A 15229-nucleotide genomic window follows, 5' to 3' on the forward strand; every position below is an offset into this window, starting at 1 on the left:
GCTATGACATACAGTAATACTCGAAGTGCCACTTAAAATATTCGTTTCAACCCTAGTACAAATTCTTCAATGTGACGTAAACAAACACTCATAACTTCCGTATCCTTGGGTCTACTGCACAGCAACAAAGATTTTCCAACTCCTCTTGAGTAGGCTGATATCCAGGTTTTTATTGTTAATCCCTTCCTTCACTACAAAAGAGGCATTCAAAAAATTTACAGAATTTTTTCAATAATATGCAAATATTTCACTGATTGTATTCAATCCTTTATACTGTAAATTTAGGCTTGCGCTATTGTGTTGGGTTTTCGCAGATCTGGTCACAATTGAAGCCTTACACATATAAAACTACAAGCTCAGCAAAAATTGAAGCCAAACACATTGTAAAACTATAGTCTTGTTCCCAGACTCCCACACGCTCGATCACGCAAAGAGCGTGCGATAAAGTGTGTGGGCGTCTGGGGACAAGACTAGACTATATAGTAAAACAACAAGTTCAGCTAAAATTGAAGCCACACACAACTAACATGCTTGCTAGCCTTACTGACACGCTGTTTATGAACTTGACTGCTTAAAAGTATGGGATAGAAGCCAGTTAAACCCCACCTGCACTCGTAGGATATCTAGTTATCAATAGAGCTGAAATGAATATTTGAATAGCTTGGGTATTCGCTTGGTTATATTATTTGAATAGGTAAATAGTATTAACATTTCCAAACATGCTCGTATACGCATGCGCATACATAATTATTATTAGTGCGCACCGCTAACAGTGTGGTTATTGTTCGAGGTTCCATTGTTTATGTATGACACAAAGGAGTATTGTATAGAAGTTTTTCGAATTAAATGAACACCAAAGAGATGGTAAGACGATTAAACAAGCGGAGTGCACTCTTTGTCCAGACACAGTGCTAACTTATGGAGGTGGGACAAGTAACCTGATTCATCATTTAGAAGCCAAGCACTCAGTCGAATACAGCAAAGCAAAAGAGGGCGAAGTGGAAGAAGCAAGTAGACCTACTATGAAGCAGATACCTTTAGAAGTTGGTCTGAGTATGAAGAAGTGTTCGTTGGCCTGTACAAAGGAAATAAATTCAGCTCTATAAGATTTCACGGTGCTAGACCTTCGTCCAATAGCAGTTGTCAACGGTACTGGATTTAATCGATTCCTGAACTGTGTCAAACCTGGCTATGTTGTTTTATCGAGGACATTTGTGATGAATTGTTTAAAAGAGCGATACGCCGCTATGAAGCGCAAGTTGCAGGAATCCTTCGTTTGTGTGATAACTTGGCATTAACATCGGATATCTGGACAAGTCATGCTACACAAGCTTATGTAACCGTCACTGCCCACTACATTACTGAGGACTGGAAGATCCAGAGTTACGTACTGTGCACTTGCGAAAAGCCTGAAATGCATACTGGTGTCAACATTGCTGCGGGAAGTTGCTGAGATGTGGAACATTGACAATGAGCATGTGAGTGCTGCAGTGACGGATAATGCGTCAAACATGTTAGTAGCTGTGGAAATTCTAGAATGGAGTCACTTACCTTGTTTTGCGCACACCCTAGAACTTGCCATTAACAAGGGTCTAGATTCTAATGTTTTGATCCAATTGTCTTCACTTGGTAGGAAATTGGTTAGCCACTTTAAACATAGTTCTTTGGCCACAGCTGTACTGAGTCGTAAGCAAGAGCAGATGAACCTTCCCAACCATCGACTGATACAAGACGTTGTTACCCGTTGGAATTTCACATTTTAAATGTTTCAGCGATTGCTTGAGCAGAGGTGGGCAATTTATGCAGTTTTTTATGATGAGCATGGCACACAAAGGCAATATAAGCACTTACACCTAAAAGAGGAACAGTGGAATTTGATGGAGCAAATAGTAAAAGTGCTTGAGCCACTGCAAATTGCTACAACTGCTCTTTGTGAAACTGAGATTGTGTCTTGTTCACTGATTTACCCTGTGGTTAATGGGCTGCTAAAAAATCATCTTTTAGTTGATGAGAATGACCTTCCTGCAGTAAAAACATTCAAGGAGGTGATGACCATAGAAATACAAAACAGATTTGATGATGAAGATGCCATTGAAGACCAGGGTGTAGCAGTTTTGCCAGCATACTAGACCCTCGATATCATCAATTGAAGTTTTTAAGTGATCAAATAAAGACAAAAGCATACTCTGCTTTAAGAGAAAAATTTGCTTCAACAATTGCTACCGAAGATTGCCGGATAGTAGTCAAGTTACTTCACAGGGTGTGTCACAGCCTCCTAAAAAGAAAAAGAAGACAGCATTAGAGATTTTAATAAGAGATGATGATGACAGGAGCCAAAGTAACAAGAGCTCATTTGCATAGGAATTTAATGACTATTTAAGAGTTGCTCCTTTAAAAATCATGTGCTAATATTTTACGATGGTGGAGTCAAAACAGTGCTCAGTTTCCAAATGTTGCAAAGCTTGCTAAGAAGTACCTGTGTGTACCTGCTACATCTGTACCTGCTGAACAGGTGTTCTCTGTAGCAGGGGAAGTAATCAACAACAAAAGGTCTAGCCAAAAACCTGAAAATGTTGACATACTGGTTTTTTTGAATAAAAATTTTTGCTAGGCTTCTGCTACAAAGAACACCTGTTCATGGACTCAGGAGTGTGATTTTATTTTTCTATGATTTTGTTTGTATGGTTTACAAATATGTATATGTAGTGAGTGTGGTATGTTTATTAAAGATTGGAATTCAAACTATTCGTGTTATTCATTCGGTTTGCTATCCAAACGATTCGCATATTGAAAATGACATTCGTTTCAGCTCTAGTTATCCTACTCGTGGTGTGGTTTAACTATAACTTATTATCCAATTAGTTTACAGAATGGTAGAAGTAGTGCCAAATTACAAACGATTTCCAAAAACTTGCAAGTGAAAATGTTTGCCATGCCCCCAGGGTAAACTGTTTTAAAAATCAGTCTGCAAATATGATAGGTTAACCATAGTAGTAGTGACATCTTGTGACTTGAACTGACTGAGAGTGTATTAGCTAAAGAGATATAAAGCAAAAACCAAACATGTGAAACAAAGGATCAAGATACTCTAATAGAACAGTCACCAAGAAGTAAAGTAAAATTGTTCAGGGATCGAACCAGGGACCTTCCCATCTATATGCCCAAACCCTTTACCAGTCAGCCACTGTTGTCAGTTGCTCACTTCATTCAACTCCTACCTTGTAAATGAAAGTGCTTAACTACACCAGAATAGCTCATGAAGTTTATAATTTCATATATTTATCAATGGAACTTCTAGAATATTCTATGCACGTTGTACTAGAAGTGCTCAGAAAAAAATGTACGCAGTATTACAGTCAAAATTAACAAATAGTCAAATAAAATACCAAACCTATACATAACAATCATGCATTAGAGATACTCTAATAGAACAGTCAGCAATGAGCAAATTGTCATTCCAGTTCACAGTCACCTGAGCCCATGCCAAATACATGTATGGTAAGATGAACCTACTGGAACAAGTATTTTTTATGTTGTAAACATGTTTGTACGTCTGAACTGTCTTACCAAATGTACATGTATGGGAAATTTTTAAAGCCTCAATGTCAATTACTTTCTGCACCCATTTTCACAGCTTGGCTGTTTTGGCATACAACACACAGCACAAATGTGGTGATAAAAATAACATTACAGTGGAACCTCAGTTATCCGGACCCCACTTATCCAGATTCTCGGTTGACTGAACACGGAAATGACTGCTCTATTAGAGTAGTGACTGTTCTATTAGGGTAGTTGATAGTACTGAATTTTTTTTATAAATGTTATTTTAAGGTTATTTATACACAGTTTCAGAAATATGAACTTTTCAGACTTATGGACCACCCACCCCTGGTCCCAAGGGGTTCGGATAACTGAGGTTCCACCGTATGTAGTTATCTTGCTCAATATGATACAATAATCATATAGAAAGCAAAGATTTGGACTCACAAATACTAGAAGTGTGCTATAATAAGGTGATTTTCACTGACACACATACGCACGCATACACACACATACACGCACACAGAGTTTTATGCACAGTTGAGTGAGTTTTACTGTGTACAAATCTCCTGTACCATATGCTACTGTATTACAGTGATGTACACAATAAAGTGCTTCTTGTACAAAAAGCAACACTCATGTCTACAAATAATTTCCCAAAACATTTGTACACAAAGGTAGTGACAAGGACTGGATCACAACAAACCTCATGTTGCTGCTTGTCTTCTGATGATAAGTGTTCTGTTCTGTAATAAGAAAACACAACAAAGAGATACAGTACAGTATATTAATGGGAAGTTTGATCCGTACTAGAAAAGAGTAACACTATGATTTTGATTTGTTTTCATCTTTTAACATTGCTTCTGCCCAAAATGTATTTTTTCGCCTACTACAGCGACCATATACAATCCATCTTACAATACTTTTCTCCTTCTTTGTGTCCCATTCTTCTTTCACTAGTGCAAAGGTTTTAATTCATGGATAGTGTGTTAAAGGCTTCTTGCACTGGCTATCACATTTATAATGGGAATCACCTACAAATACCTACTTGTATACACAAATGGCAGATGTGTTTCTCGTACTGTTCTTTGTTTACAAGTACAGGTATAAGGGAAAAATAGGAATCATAGAAAACAAGTTGATGTTATGCTACTTCTAAAAACCAGGCGCCCATGCAGTTAATATCCCATTCTAACTAAATAGGCAATTAATCAACCATGTGGTTGTTGTGGCTCCTTTGGCACATGTCTAGACTGCATGTTGCTGGGGATCAAGTCACTACTGGGTCTGGGATTTTTTTGTGCATTCTTCAACATTTCAGTTACATGTTTATGACTCCCTGTATTCCGCCTTCTCACAGGTCCCTAGTGGGATAGCATTCACAGATGTATATAATTTAGTTTATATTCATGCTATTGCTATTATTGATTCAGCTAGATAATTATACTGTTAATTAGCGTATTTCGTTGTAATTAGGTCATTACGTTGCTATGCACTGCTAAGGAAGCGTAACTATAACAAACCACTTTAAGCCGCAACTTACACACAGAAGTATCTTCTCAACTGTTTTATAGTGTGTTTATCATGTTTTCTCACACGAATTATATAGAGAAAGCCTCGAGGCTGCCCTTCATTCTTGTTCGTGTAAGTACAGGTAACGCCCCCCTTTCGACTCGAAGGATACGCTGTCCCTGGTAGCCTAAGAGGTCTTCAACATTGTTTTAAGTTGCTAAACGTCTATAAAACCAAAAAGGAAGACCGTTCACAAAGCATATGAAGAGTCGCCATACCCATATTTCAGACTGCCGAGAAAAAGACAAAGCTTATGTGTGTGGAAGTTTAATGCAGACTTAATTTAGCTTCAATTCTTACATCCTGGCTACTTCTTACCATGTTTAATGTTTTTGCTCACGTGGGTGCGTACGGACAAACAGACATAGGTAGGTAGGTAGGTAGGTAGATAGGCAGGCAGTTAGTCAGTACAAAATTCCATTGAATAAAGTTAGCAATCTAATAGGATTGCATTATAGGCACTTTTGGGCTTGGTTATACCTAACCAATACTGCCAAGGCAACAGGAAGGTATTGTCAAGTTGTGATAGGCAGAAAAATCCAAACCTCCATGATTCCTATATACAGTACTACCCGTACTGTATAAGGTACAGAAAAGAAGCCTTCATTAGACTGTTTACATACCATGTTGAAAGCTAGGTAACCATTTTAATTGTATTTACATGTACATGTACTTGAAGGGTGTGTGGCCTGTCACTGAAACCACTTAAAGGGCTTGTGTTTAAAGAATGTAGCAGGCCTTGTAAGTTACCAGGAACAGCACATTCTTTTGAGTTGAAAGGGAGCATGTCCACTCTGTACATGAACAAAAATTAAGAGCAGCACGAGGCACGAGGTTTTGTCTAGAGAATTTACATATGAAAACATAACAGACAATTGAGACAAACTATTAACATCAAGAAAACACTTCTGTGCATAATGTGTGGTTGTTAAAATAACACTTCCTTAGTGATGCATAGCAATATAGTTGATGAATTGTAAAATAATTGGGAATTGCAAATATGTTCAATTTCAATAACTAAGTAATTTACATGTAAAATAATTTAATACCAAGACGTGTGCTACAATTCAGGTGATAGGTGCCTTAGAAGTAGCACAACATCAACTTGTTTTTCCTTAAACTTGAACACAAACACAAAAGTACAGTGTACGTATATCAGGTTTACAAGGGTGTCCACAATACACATGCTTATACTAAATAAACTATGTACATGAGTGATACCTTTTTCTTGACAGTAAAATTAAATCTGAAATGTCATACACTTGAGCTTCATACTCTCCAACTGTTTCCTACATGAAATACAGTACATTAAGGGAGTTATGCTTGTTAAATACAGTGATACAATGTATGTAAGTAGTTATTGGTAATGTGCAGTTATACCATGGCTGCGAAGGATTATGAGGCCTATGGGTATATATATCAGCAAAACCCGACACAGTCATGGTATAAGTGATCACTCTAGGCACACTCACCTGATAGGTGAAAGAACTACAGAGCACTCCCTGTTTCTTTTATACATTAGTATATCATGATCGATAGTGGTTTTAATAATGTGCCTGGGCTAATAGCCAATAGAATGTTGTTCATATGTCATTATGCTTTACACACAGTGCCAGAAAATTGTGATTGTGAAACCCAGTTTTCTTAGTTTTAGTATTTTGTACAACATTAGGCCTACTAACTTCACTATTGGAGTTATTACGTACAGTTAGAACTATAAGTTACTCACCTATGTAAATTTATTTGTCTTCTCAATGGTTGACACGTGGTGGGTAGAAATGTGCACCCACGCATTTCCCAAACAATTACTTTACTGATCATTTGCCGTAACTGTCAACTAGTCGAAAATTAACAACTACACTCTAGCCTGCAAACCCAAACACACAATTAAATGCTCTGTGTCACTCAATATAATAAGTCAAGCCCTATTGTATTTCTTTGAACTGGTTGGACATCAAAAGCCATGAGTAAACCGCATTCCCAGCGAGTTAAATCCTGAATGGCACCTTTGAACACCCTCACTAAAGTGGTAATATTGTCTGTGTATCACCATCTAGTAAACCTTTATCAACTTTCTCTTGTACAATACTCATACAACTTGAACACTATAGAGATTTCACTACAGCACATTACTAATACTGAACACCATAAACTTCTTAATAAAATGATACCAAGTATGCAAAAGTGTCCATTGTCATGTCACTCCGTGAATACATTCTTCAACAATTGTCCACCATTGCCTTACGCACTTCACAAATTTACTTATATCTTCTTCCTACTTAGTTCCACAATGCTAAACTACGCGTCGTTATGATCCTCAAATCCAATCATATCAGAGATCCCACAATAAGAAAATGGTTAACCACAACAGTATAAAATCACTCAATATAGTGAAGAAACCATCCTCCATTTACTGCTGAACATTCTGGATACCCACAAGTAGAAAACTGAGCCTCTACATACCATATTTGTGGGTACACTGGCCAAAATGGTGGGATCTTCAGGCTGACGCAACACTATTGTTGCACCGATAATCGGTTGAATAATCAGTAACAGCTGGTACTTTAAGTAGAGTTGTGGTTAAGCGTATTGGCTTCCCCTGAATCCCTCTGCTTACTGTCACAGAAATCATCCATATTTTCCATAGTGACTGGATTGATTGCAGACGTGCTGGATTGATTGCAGAGGTGCTTGTCGTACTGTTCTTTATTCGCAATGTCACATGCTGAAAACAAAGCCACTTCACCTTTCAGTAATTGACAGTTGGGACATGTACTGAGACACACAATTAATTTTATGACAACATTCTTTCTTCTGATGTGGTGTGCATGGGCTCACCAGAATAATTATGCTACACACAACAAATACAAGGATTATAAGTTTGATTGGGATCATTGAAACAAAGGTAGAGACCTGAAGATATACTTAATCCCTGCTTTATTTATGTTGTATTTATGTTGTATTTATGTTGTATTTATGTTGTAATTGTGGTAAATAATTTCTGACTTACCACTTTATCACTTCTAAAGAACAGAAATCCTGACTGTGCTCTGGACACCTTGATTGGCTTTGTTGACATGTTAGCATACACTACAGGTCTGTATACAATAAAGAAATAATAACACTGTAAAACACTACTGTATGCAAGCAGTTACAGTAAGTAATAGACTATAGAGGACTTGCAGCGTGACGTAAATCATCGTAATTGCTAAGCAACCGTAGCTGTCGGCCATGTTTCGGGACAGTGTTTTGGCTGAAAAGCACTTTCTCAGGATTTGGTACAGGCTGTAATGAAGCGAATCAGTGTTGAGTTGTGTTGTAAATACCACACAGCTCATTAAAAAAGGCGACGAAGTTAGAATTGGTGAGTAATGTATCGAAATTTAATTAGCCACCTATTTCACGAAGCCAATGATAAGATCTTCTATTTCGAAACCAGCCCCGCTTCCCAGTGCCACTATACCCAGCACTTAGTGAATAAATCTCGTTACCTTCATTCTGACCCAATATGCGCCATAGAAAGTTGTCCCGAAACATGTCTGCCTAGCAACAGTTGCTTCACGCGTGCAAGTCCTCTATATAGTGGGTCTATTTATTCAACAAAAAATAATCAATTTGCATTGATTAGCGGTGTGCCCAAAATTTTTGACCATGAATGGTTATCACAAACCTCATACAAAAGTACAGGTAGCAAGTGCAGCTCGAGCTGTAACACTACAGACTCGGGTCTTCTTTCCAGCTACTATTCTATCTAATCCAAAACAGCCAAGCTAGTAAAAAAGGGTGCTGCCCCCAAATAGCCATGGTGAAAAAAGATGTGAAATCCAAGTTGGCAGCCAAGAAATGACTGTGATGGTACAGTACCGCTCAAACGTAACATCACACTCACGCGCAAGAGTCAATTGCGAGCAATTTTAAAAATTGCTCGCAATCGACTCGTGCATGCAAGTGTGATGTTACATTTGAGCGGTACCGTAGGTAAATGGCAAAAAATTTAATAACAACAATCCAGGTGAATTTGTAATGCCTCCACCATGTTTCACTAGCAAATTCACCTGAATTGTCGTTATTAAAATTTTTGCCATTTACCTATATACCATCACAGTCCCGCCAACTTGGATTTCACATCTTTATTCACCATGGCTATTTGGGGGCTGCACCCTTTTTTAACAGCTGGGTGTTTTGGATTAGATATCATACAAGGTGATTTGTTTGTAGGTGAACTCTATAGGGTGATCTGTCTGTAGGTTTGTTTGTAGCTGAACTCTACTGAGTACCTTGTTTAAGCGATTTGTTTGTAGCTAAAGTCTCTACTGGGTGACCTACTTGTAATGTTGCACTGATATGAGATTTTGCCGATATTCCGATAACCGATATATTGGATAATATTTTCAAACCGATAACCGATATAGCGCAGCATGCTTATCTTGTAGAAAATTTTACTAGAAGTTTGATTTCAAAGGATCAATTTAGCTTCTTTATAGCAGCAGTATTGCTATACAACAACTGACGGTACACTGAAGCAGTAATAACAACATTGTAATGCAGGAAAATGCAACTCGATGCATTTGTAAACATCATGAGCATGTATTTTTAACCCTTTGAGGACCGAATGCATGGAGGAACGCATAACTTTGTTATAAGGAAGGCAGTAGTCTTCTGTAAAACAAAAACGGATTATTGTTTGGCATTGACATAATGGTAATTTCATACACAACAATATCATAACAGTTTTTTTCTATACAAAACAGTACTTGTGATAAGAAGCGATGAACGGGCAATGTCATCTCCCGTCAGCTTCGCTATTTCTTTATTGCAAATTCATGAGGTAGTCACGTGATCTTTTGTATACAAATCGAATTGCCATCACGTGCTGAGTCTGACGGAATTTAGTTTGATGCGCTAGGATGAAGTATCATCAAGATATGGCCGATCTAAGTAACAGGTGTAGAGTAATGGCCGACGATAATGGAAGAGCTACTTTTTCTTGGCGGCCTAGCAGCAGAAATTCTCTTCAAACAAAGCGATACTTGGTGTGATTTTGTCAGGAATTTCGTGATGAGTATCGTGGTGTTAGCGAATTCTTTCTATTGTGTGCTGATAAGTAGTTATAACGGCTTATACCAGCCCATGTACTTGCATCCAATATATTGGACTATGGTCTTCGAAGGGTTAAATACATATATAATATCTGTATCTGCTGCTTTTTTCATTGTGGTGCCGGTCCAATACCGATACCGATATACAAAGAACACAGCCGACATATGGTTTTTCCGATAACCGATCCAATTATCGGTGCAACACTACTTGCTTGAAAGTGAACTTTCTACATTATGATTTGTTAGCTGAACTCTTGACTTAATTGTAGACTTAATTGTAGCTGAACGCATGGGTGTCTTGTTCATAGTTGAGCTACATGCCGGGTGATTTGCTTGTAGATGAATTCTCTACAGTGTGACTTTTTTTGTAGCTGTACTCTCTAAATCTAGAGGGTGATTTGTTGGTAGCTGAACTCTCTACAGTGAGAGTTTTTGTAGCTGAACTCTCTACCGGGTGACTTATTTGTAGCTGAACTCTCTACTTGTAGGCTGTACTCAATGACTTGCTTGTAAGTAAACTTTCTACAGGATGGTTAGTTTCTAGTTGAACACTCTTCTGGGTGCCTTATTTGTAGCTGAACTTTCTACAGGGTGATTTGAATTGTCTACAATGTGTGTAGCTGAACTCTCTAGATCTAGAGGGAGATTTGTTTGTAGCTGAAATCTCTATGGGGTAATTAGTTTGTAGCTGAACTCTCTACATGGTGACTTGTTTGTAGCTGAACTCTCTACTGTGTGATTTGTTTTGTAGATGACTCTCTACTGGGTGACCTGTTTGTAGCAGAACTCTCTACAGGTGACTTGTTTGCATATACTGTAGCTGAATTCTCTGCTGAATGACTACTGAACTCTCTGCAGGGTGACCTGTTTGTAGCTGAACTATTTACAGGTGACTTGTTTGTAGCTGAATTTCTACCAAATAACTAGCTTGTATATAGCTGAAGGGTGACTTATTTGTAGCTGAATTCTCTACTACTGTAGGTGGCTGAACTCTTTACTGGATGACTTGTTTGTAGCTGAATTCTCTACAGGTGACTTTTTGTAGCTGAACTCTCTACTGGATGACTTGTTTGTAGTTTAACCCTCTGCAGGTAACTTGTTTATAGCTGAACTCTCTAGAGGGAGATTTGTTTGTAGCTAAACACCCTACAGGGTGACATATTTGTAGCTAAACTCTCTACAGTGCATGTGAATTTTTGTAGTTGAACCCTCTACTGTATGACTTGTTTGTAGCTGAACCTTCTACTGGGTGACTTGAACTCTCTACAGGATGGCTTGTTAGCAGCTGAACTTGTGATTTATTTGCAGCTGAACTCTCTACAGGTAACTTCTTTGTAGCTGAATTCTCTACTAGGTGACTTGAACTCTCTACAGGATGGCTTGTTAGCAAAGAGTTCTTGTGATTTATTTACAGCTGAACTCTCTACAGTTAACTTCTTTGAAGCTGAATTCTCTACTGGGTGACTTGCTTGTAGCTGAACTCTCTACAGGATGGCTTGTTTGCAGCTTAATTCTCCACAGGGCAATTGTTTATAGCTGAACTCTCTATCAGTAACTTATTTCTAGCTGAATTCTCTACAAATCTCAGGGCCGGAGGAAGCAATTCTAAAGTGGTCAGACCAAGGGGTAGGCACTATCAAATGCTGAGCACTTGCTGTGTGAATGCTAGGGGGCCTGGGGGCATGCTCCCCCAGGAAAATTATCAAAATTACATTATTAATTAAAAATAATAATAAAAAATGCATTCTCTGAGATTAAATCTCAAACTATTTTCAGCTATAAATTCCCTAGCAAATTATTGACTAACACTTGTGCTAAACTCTCACTGCATGTAGCTACATCATGTGTTCACATTAATTTCACAATTGTAGCACATGTAAATACAGTATTGTTCCCTTTTGTTAAACTGTAATTTGCTTTTTTTCATTGTAAAATAATTTTTGTATGTAAAAACTTGTACGAAAATTTCTTACACGAAATTTACATAAGACTGAACTACTCTAATAGAGCAGTCATTCACGTAAATCATGAAAATATTTCTACACGAAAATTTTTCGTGACGGAAATAAAGCGAATTACAGTAGCTAGCTATTATATGCATGCAGCATGAGTCTAACATTTGAAACTGATAGCTATATAACTTATAATGAATTTTAATGTGATAAAGTCACAACTCAGTGAATAGCTAGCTAGGCACTAAACTATATGCTTAATCTTACCCTATCATGCTATGCTGCAGTGCTCAAATAATCATCCAATTATGTACACTTCCCCACAAAGCTATTTATATTCGTAATTGTTAGTTCCATAAAGCGTTTAACTAATAAATCAGTATGAAGTACCTGAGTGCTCTATTAGGGTGAGTGCTCTATTAGAGTGTTTTGATCTTTCCACGACTGATTGTCACGGGGAAGGATTTAACAGTATGATGTAGCTAAATATTCTACTGGCATTATATCACAATGCTTGCAAGATGCTTTAGGCATCTATCATTCCCAAAACATGCCAGTATAATTGGCCTGTGCCTATCAGCGACTTGGATATATATTTTTTAAATTAATGCTGAAAAAGTGGTCAGGCTATGGCCTGACTGGCCAGACTGCTTCCTCTGGCCCTGAATCTACAGGGTGGCTTATTTGTAGCTGAACTCTCTAAGGGGTGATTAGTTTGTAGCTGAACTCTCTACAAGGTGATTTGTTTGAACTCTTCCAAGGGTGATTTGCTTGTAGCTGAATTTTCTACTGGGTGACTTGTTTGTAGCTGAATTCTCTACAGGGTGACCTGTTTGTAGCTGAACTCTCTACAGGTGAATTGTTTGTAGCTGAATCCTCTAACGAGTGACTAGTTTGTAGCTGAACTTCGCAGGGTGAATATTTGTTTATAGCTGAACTCTCCACAGGGTGATTTGTTTGTAAGTGAACTCTATTGGGTGACCTAAACTATCTACAGGTGACTTGTTTCTAGCTGAATTCTTTACCAAGTGACTAGCACGTAGCTGATCAGAACTCACTTGTTTGTAGCTGAATTCTCTACTGAATGACCTGTCTGTAGGTTAACTCTACAGGTGACTTCTTTCTGATTGATCTCTCTACAGGTGGCTTGTTTGTAACTGAATTCTCTATCAGGTCTAGCTTGTAGCTGAACTCTCTACAAGCTACTTGTTTGTAGCTGAACTCTCCACAGGGTGATTTGTTTGTAGCTGAATTCTCTACTGTGTGACTTGTTTGTTTGTAGCTAAAATCTCTACAGAATAATTTTTTGCAGCTGAACTCTCTACTGGGGGACCTGTTTGTAGCTGAACTCTCTACTGGGGGACCTGTTTGTAGCTGAACTCTCTACAGGCTACTTGTTCTGAGCTGATCTCTCTATTATATGGTGGCTTTTCGTAGCTGAACTCTCCACAGGGTAATTATGTGCAGCTGAACTCTCTACTGGGAGATCTGTTTGTAGCTGAACTCCCTACAGGTGACTTGTTTCTATAGCTGATCTCTCTACAGGGTGACTTTTTGTAGCTGAACTTTCCACAGGATGATTTGTTTGTAGCTGATCTCTCTACAGAGTGGCGTTTTGTAGGTGAATATTCCACAGGGTGATTTTTTTTGTAGCTGAGCTCTCTACAGGGTGACTTTTCGTAGCTGAACTCTCTACTGGGTAACTTGTTTTAGCTGAAATCTCTACTGGGTGACTTGCTGTGTAGCTGAACTCTATACACAGTGACTTGTTACGTAGCTGAACACTTTAATAGAGTAACTTACTGACAATCCTCCTGAATGCTCCAATAGGGTGAATGTACTATTAGAGTATCTTGATCGCACACTTGCTACACGTAGTTGGATTTTGTAGTATAACTCAGTAGCTTTTACTCCGATTCTTCTATACTACTGCAAGGGCTTTCTATGATGATTATTCCATCTACATACTAGTTTTCAGCTCACTCTTCTTAGCAGTTTGTCTGGTAGGAGTGAAACTAATAGTATTTATTCATGAAACTCGATTGCATAATTATGACACAGGTTGGGTTTTGTGTCATATCTCGATGGTTTTTTATCTCGATTCCTTTCAAACTACTAAAAGGCACTCCTACTATGGTTACTCCATCTACACAGCAATTTTCAGCTCATTCCTTCAAGGTGTGGGCATGAAAGAAGTTTGATCTTATTTTATGCGAATAAGCGGTCATAACTCCATGATTATCAGATTCCCACCAAACTTGGTACTGATATTCACTGTAATGAGCCCTTTAAGGTGCCAAATTTCAGCTTGATCGGAGTATATATGTGTCTGTATTTTATGGCAGATTTTGTAAAGTGTGTGAAGAGAAGAAGCAGAAGAAGTAGAATAAAAAAACTTGAAACTATGGCCACTCGTATCTCGGAAACAGCTGGGACGATTTTCTTTAAATTTCGTATGTAGACTCTCCTACTGTGCGGGCACTTCTGTACCAAATTTGGTTCCAATCGGATAAAAGATCATGGAGCTACATACGCGTGAAAATCGAGTTTTCTTTCTTCCTGTCAATATACTCATGGTGTTGCGTGCCGGCTTCTTGGACCGCACGACACACTACCATGTGTCTTGATACAAGTAGAGAAATCTATCAATCTGGAAGAAGTACTGGTAAGTGGTCTATTTTTTGAGATTCGCATTTTTCTACGTACATTTATCGCAGTCGTTCACCATCGTGACGTATTAAAACGTAACAAAATATCACGTGTTTTTAGAATGTTTTCAGCAGTGCATATAGTCTATTAAACAACAATTTTTTTATTTGTAATCAAACAGTACAGTAGTACTGTTTAAGTAGGGATCTCCCCAAAAGTGACGAGCACCGCCTAAAATGCTACCTTTAAAAACCATCCTAGAGATATCTTACGCGATGAAAATCACCTTTATGGATATTACAGCATTAAAAACAAGAAAACACTGGCGGCCGGACACAGAATTAAAAAAAAATCATCGAAACTCGAATTGTCATCTGTCTGCTAGCCTGACAGTACTCACAAGGCTGGAGGTAAAAT

General features: G+C 38.2%; 1 protein-coding gene across 3 annotated transcripts in view; it reads right to left on the minus strand.

Annotated features, from left to right (window-relative positions):
* LOC136256905 (ankyrin repeat domain-containing protein 13C-like) overlaps positions 1-15229 on the minus strand; it is a 54088-nt gene that overhangs the window by 20770 nt on the left and 18089 nt on the right. For all 3 annotated transcript variants that reach the window (XM_066049970.1, XM_066049968.1, XM_066049969.1), the window contains exons 10-12: positions 8123-8210; positions 6334-6401; positions 4247-4286 (exon numbers count right to left, since the gene is read on the minus strand). In XM_066049970.1, the coding sequence (XP_065906042.1) occupies positions 4247-4286; positions 6334-6401; positions 8123-8210 (196 nt within the window). The remainder of the gene's footprint in view (positions 1-4246; positions 4287-6333; positions 6402-8122; positions 8211-15229) is intronic.

Source organism: Dysidea avara, chromosome 5 (genome assembly GCF_963678975.1).
Source record: "Dysidea avara chromosome 5, odDysAvar1.4, whole genome shotgun sequence".
Classification (NCBI taxonomy): domain Eukaryota; kingdom Metazoa; phylum Porifera; class Demospongiae; order Dictyoceratida; family Dysideidae; genus Dysidea; species Dysidea avara.